General features: G+C 40.2%; 1 protein-coding gene across 1 annotated transcript; it reads right to left on the bottom strand.

Moving 5' to 3' along the window:
* Positions 1-4899: 4899 nt before the first annotated feature.
* LOC125185291 (anthocyanidin 3-O-glucoside 6''-O-acyltransferase-like) lies at positions 4900-6257 on the bottom strand. The gene has a single exon (XM_048081811.1). It carries the CDS (start codon positions 6255-6257, stop codon positions 4908-4910), a length of 1350 nt encoding a protein of 449 aa, XP_047937768.1. The 3' UTR covers positions 4900-4907.
* Positions 6258-6366: the final 109 nt, after the last annotated feature.

The raw sequence follows: 6366 nt of genomic DNA, 5'->3' as shown, positions 1-6366 counted from the left end.
AGGTGTTCAAAACTTCCTAGATGGTAGTATGGAAACATATAGAACATAAACATCTAAACTAGGAAACAAAGATCCATCCCCCAACGTGAATTCATCCCCCATGCAGAGACGTATCAACAATAAATCAATACATATCAACAATCTCTATGAAATACTCAAGTAGTACAATTCATGGAAGTAATAATAGCCTCAAAATTCTATGAACATGATTGCAACATATGAACAAGTATAAACAAGAAGGAATCATTAGTCACAAAGCTTCAAACTATCACCAAAACACAATATCACCATGGAAATCCAAAATAAGTGTACACAATCATCCCCCATCGTAAAATAAGAGTTTTCACCGAACAATTCATCCAAAACATGCTTAAATCCATGAAAGAAGTGAAACAAAAGTCAGAGATTTAGTTAGGATTCATACCTTGTGTTGATTGAGAATTGGAGAAGAAGAACTCTAAACTTGGAGAGAATTGAGATAATGATAGTGTGGGTGTGTGAAATTGGTGATTTATAAAGGTGGGGGTAATGTGCAAGGAAGGAATTTGAGAAGGAATGAGAAAAGGAATGGAAAACTTACCTTTTAATTAGATTTCCCGTCTCTGGACTGCGCGCGGCGGTCGCCGCACGCTGCGTGGTGGACCGCTGTACGGGTCGTTTAAAAACTGCGCTTCCTGGCGGGCCGCTGCGGCCGGTTCAGCGGTTCCTCCGGCCCGCCCTAAGCTTGCCCTAAACTCGACCTATCCTGCACATGTGAATACACGTGTGACGACCGCCACGCGTTAAATATATATATATTTTTTTAGACAAACGAATATTAAAAAAAAAAGAACAAAACTTTAAAGGAGTTGAGTTGTCTGCCAACAAGCGCTTTTGTTTTTAGTCGTTAGCCCGACTTGAAGTGGCCCACTACTTGGGCGGATCAGAGACCTGAGTACTGAAAATTGGCATTGGGAGCAACTTGGTCCCTAGCTTCTTCCACCACTTGTATTTCCCCTTATTGGTTTTGATAACATATATCTCAGGGTCCTCCTTGGGTGCTTTCTTCCTCTTTTGCTTCTTTTTCTGCGGGATAAAGGTAGACGGGAAGAGGAGTGATGGCGTCGCAGGTGGCGCGGTCGTGGCGGCGGGCGTCGTAGAAGAGGGAGGCGGGCGGCGGCGGCGTCGTAGAAGGGGGAGACGGGGAGGCGGTCGTGGCGGCGGGCGAGGGGGTTGGCAGAGCTTCGCCGTCTATTATTGACGGTTCCGTCAAGTTGGGACCAATTCGGGTCAGAGTTAATTTGTGAGGGACCAAATAATAAAAAAGATAATGTTCGGGATCAAATTGGTAAAACAGCCATATGTTGAGGACCATTTGTGGCCTTAACTCATTTACAAATATAGAAAGTCGACATCTTGAATGAGACAAAGTAAAAAAGAAAGGTGGACATCTTGAATGGAACAGATGGAGTATCTTCTAATTTGACTCTTTTGGTACCCTTTTAAGCTAGCTCGTACATTTGACTCACATGCCAGCCAGCATCTATGTTTCCATTTATTAGCCAGGTTACCACGGTTCCGGAATCAGCGGTTATGGTTCATAACCGCCGGTTCCGGTTTTAGAAATTTTCGAACCAAAATCGAACTACGAGGGTGTTTTGCGGTTACAGTTCCAGTTTCAAAACCGTCGGTTTTGGTTTCAGTTCCGAACCGGTGGTTTTCAGGAGATTCTTTACGATTTTTCACGGTTCCGAACCGTTGGTTTTCGGTAGTTTTTGCGGTTACGGCTTGGTTTCACGGTTTTTCGGTCGTTTTCGCAGTTCTAGTTGGAAACTGCCCGGAACCGGGGGTTCCAGCACGGTTTTGGTTCGAAAATTTTTGAACCTGAACCGAACCATGGTTCTAAAATCGATAGTTTCGGTTCGGATAAATTCCCACAGTTTCGGTTTGGAACCATAACCGCCGGTTATGGTTTCGCGATTAACCGGCGGAACCGTAAATCTTGGGCACCTCTAGCTGCGACCCTCTTGTCCGATTCTTATTAAAATTTTGGCATTACTTTTTTATCGAGAAAACAAAAATGTTAGATCGTTTTAAGTTTGAAAAGTAAAAATAAATTAGTAGTAGTAACAATTTTAATTTGAGAGTTGATATTTCCCTATAATTTCGTCACAATGCTAAGAACACATTATTCCATTAGAATGCTTATTTTTAATTACATCTTTCCCGTTTCAATTTATTTTATATATAAGAGTTACTACCTTCGTCCACGAATAGAAGTCTTATTTTTCCATTTTAGTCCATCTACGAATAGTAGTCTCGGTTCACTTTTATCATAAATGGTAATAGAATCTCATCTTCCACTAACTCATTCCACTCTCATTTCATTTAAAACTAGCCCCTATTCCACTAATTTTTTTTCCACCAACCTTTCTTAATATTTTTAAAACCCGTGCCGCCAAAAAATGGGGCTTCTAATAGCGGACAATGGGAATATAATAATTGTCATGTTGTGTGCCATTCATATGAGCTTATGTGGCCCAAGAAGGGTCAGATCCAAGAGGAATCATAGCAATTGATTAGCCCATGATCGAGGTATCATGTGCACGAGAGACTGAGGCTAGTCTCACAAAAATGCTTCATAATGTTTCATTACGTTATGGTTATTACACAATTAGTTTTAACAACTTGCAGTGTACTCCCTTCGTCAAGGAAGATGACCCCTTCTTTAGGCGACACGAGATTTTATGCAGTTTTATTTAGTGTGTGAGGTAGAGAAAATAAAGTAAGATAGAGTGAATAAAGTAGAGATAATTGAGTTTCTATTTTTAGTAATGGATCATCTTGGGGGGGAATAGACTAAAATGGGAAGTGGGTGATGTTCGATGGGACGGAGGGAGTATTCCCAACTAATTGTGCTTGCATATATCACGTCTTCTAAACCCGTGATTGCTTTAAAAATATGGCAATATATCACATCTCCCATATGTGGAAGTAACAGTATATGTGTTGAATGCAGCGGCGGATGCAGGTGGGGTCGCGCGGGGTCGGCCGACCCCACCGCTGTCCCCGGAGAACCGCCGGAAGACTCCTCCCAACAGCCCCCGTCCCCACGGCATCCGGAACTCCGCCCCACGACTCGTCCTCAAACCTCAAGCAACGCAGCTTTTCCGGTGAACTCAAGCAGCGCAGCTTTTTCCCATCTTCTTCTATTCATGTATTGGGCTTTAGGTTTAGGCTTTTTATTAATTAAAAAATATAATTTTATCTTTATATAAGTGTTTAAACTTTATTTATAAATAAGATGATTTCTAGTTTAATGATCATCTTTTAACCATAATTTATCACTTTTTAGTTTTATATTTTAGTACTTTATTGATTATTTTTTAACCATGTTTTATTATATTTTACTTTTATTTTAAACTAGTAGGAGTAGTAATTGATAAAATTTTTATCTAGTTTTAATAAATTTGCTTTTGATCATTGATTTTAATTACTTTTCATGAATGAATACATTTCTTTTATAAAGATTTTGCGCTTTCGTCTGTTCTTCTAGTACTAATATTGAACACGAACAACGACTAAAAGATATATTCAAAGCTATTTCCAATGAAATAACTTTAAGTTAGCTTCAAAACATGAATACTAGTAGAAGTCAATTATCGCGCTTAATATAAAATAGAGATATTTCATTTGCAATGTATTTTTATTACTCCCTCCGTTCCATATTAATGGAGGCGTTTCTTTTCGGCACGGAGATTAAGAAAAAATGTGTTAGGTGAGTTAAGTAAAGGGAGAATAAAGTGAAAAATGAAAAAGGTCTTCGTTCCATATTAATGGAGGCGTTTCTTTTCGGCACGGAGATTAAGAAAAATTGTATCAGGTGAGTTAAGTAAAGGGAGGATAAAATAGAAAATGAAAAAGGTAGTGAGATGAAGAGAGAAAAAAGTAAGAAATAGTAAAGTATGTGTGGAAAAATGTGTTGACTTCTACTAAAAAAGAAAATGACTCTATTACTATGGAACGTACCAAAATGAAAAAATGACTCTATTACTATGGAACGAAGGGAGTACTATTTTATATATTTAAATATTACTCCTTATACTATTAACTTTCTCGTCCAACCCCACCATTTTAATTTCTGGATCCGCCATTGGTTGAATGCAATCGATGATTCAAAGCAAAGAACTCCGATGAAACAGTAAAAAAGAGATGACAAAGGGAATTACATCGTTCGGTGTTAAAACTTACATCCAATGGAAGACAATCAAGAACAACGATAAAACTCAAGCTCAGCTCACTACCGTCAATGCATGAGCGCATGGCTTCACCCGAGCAATCCTCAACCGCTTCAACCAACTCTTGTTTGTGTGTTTTCAAGTTTGTACTCAATCTTGACTACTTGTTCATTTGCATTCACGATGCCAAAGTCAGGGCTAAATGAGTAATTTTCTATTATAAACTTACCTTTTTTTGAGAAATGCTAACTACGAATTAATGATTCAGTCAAAATTATGAGTTACAAATAAGAATTATTTATGACTAGAAAAATCCGTCACTAATCAGTGAAATTTCTTCACTAAACAGATTAGTGACAGATCAAGTTTGGGAAGATCTGTCATTAATGAACTTGTCGGTAAAAGTTTAAGTGGTGGTTTTTCCATCACTAAATTTACTATGACGGAAACTGTAAGCGACTACTTGGAATTAGTGACGGATTAATCTGTCATTAATTAGTGACTGACACTTTTCAGTCACTAGTTGTTGAGCTATTGGATGCCGTCACTAATTCCGTCAGTATTTTGCGTTTTTTTGTAGTGAGATAGTGTTTATAGTTATTTACTTTTGAGTTCTTAACATTGATAACATTCAATTTTTGAAATAATTATTAGTAATATATTTAGTTGAACTGGAAATGAATAGAAAAATTACAAATTGGAATTGATGAATAAGTATTTGTTGAAGATAGACGCGAAAGAAAAGATGTTAGGTTTAGGCATTGAGAAGCCCATGTCGATTCCACCTTGTCTGCCCTTACAAAGATGAACTGCTCCGTTGAAGTCTGTATGAATGCATTCATACTTAACAGCTCTCCCCCATCCATAATCTGCTCCATGTTGATCAACTTTTGTTGATCCTGCCACCCAAACCACCCTCTTCCCTTTCAATTCCGAAAGTATCTCTGATTGATTCTCATAAAACTCAGAAACTCTTGAGCTTTTCACAGCAATTTTAACTGCATCCGCAACCGCCTCCGCGGCAGCTACAAAGCCATCATTCCCTTTGAGTCTTCCACTGCTTGAAGCTGCAATTAATTGGATCGAGCAGTTGCCGAAGTAGTTCTCGGGAAGGGGCGGATTCAGCCGCCCGCGGCAATTGACTGGAGAGCATAAGTATTGTGACTCATCGTCGTCGTCGTTGTCGACCTCTGACTTGGCAAGGCAGCTCCAGAGATAAGCGCACGCCACCACGAAAGACGAGGGCCGGCCTATGGAAGGTTTCTTGATCGCAACCCATCTCTTGAGCTTCTCGATTTGGGAATTACTGAGGTGGAATGTTGCTCTGACTTTATCCGAAGGCGACGCTGGTGTTAGTGAAACAGTCGGCCTATTCGTCTTCATTTTGTCCCAATGAATCATGGTTAGTTTGTTTGAATCTTGAACGGAATCTCGGCCGTAGAAAGGCAGCTGATGGAGGAGCTGATCACCGCCGTTGGATCGGTTGATGGACGCCCACGTGTGGAGGAAGGAGGAGAGAGTGGTGGCGTCACAAATGGAGTGGTGGTGTGTGAATCCGACGCAGATCCCTTGGTCCGGAAACAAGGTGAGTTGAATAGCGAAGGGGCTGAATTTGATCTCGTCGGAGGAGTAAACAGCCGCCGGCATTTGTGTGACGAGTTGATGGAAATCGTGAGCAGGCTTGGGATGGTTGGACACTATGAAAGAGAAGTCATCGTCGGATGTGGCGATTGTGAGGGAGAGGGAGTCGCCGGCGGTGTAGCGGGAAATGGGCATGGCGGGGGAGGAAAGGGGGAAGATGATTTTGGATGATAGAGGTAGAAAATGTTTGAGAGTGAGGGATAATGAGTTTTTGAGATTGGCAACAATGGTGTCAAAGAAAAAAGATTGGGAGCATTTGAGGGGGTAGAAATGGAGGGTTTCAGTGAGAACGAAGTCGAGCCATATCATGTCGAAATACAAGAGTGGGAGCGTATGCTCAGCGGCGGTGGCGCCGGAAGACGGGGAGACGGAGTTGCTCTCTACGATTTTGACAGCCATTGAAATTCTGCTACGAAATCATAAATCTATGCTTATATATATATAGTATATGATTTTCCATTTCCATTTGACACGCATTTAATATTGATGGATTGAAAAGTATAGTTAA

This window comes from Salvia hispanica, chromosome 1 (genome assembly GCF_023119035.1).
Source record: "Salvia hispanica cultivar TCC Black 2014 chromosome 1, UniMelb_Shisp_WGS_1.0, whole genome shotgun sequence".
Lineage (NCBI taxonomy): Eukaryota > Viridiplantae > Streptophyta > Magnoliopsida > Lamiales > Lamiaceae > Salvia > Salvia hispanica.
This window is presented reverse-complemented; position numbering and strand designations above follow the sequence as displayed.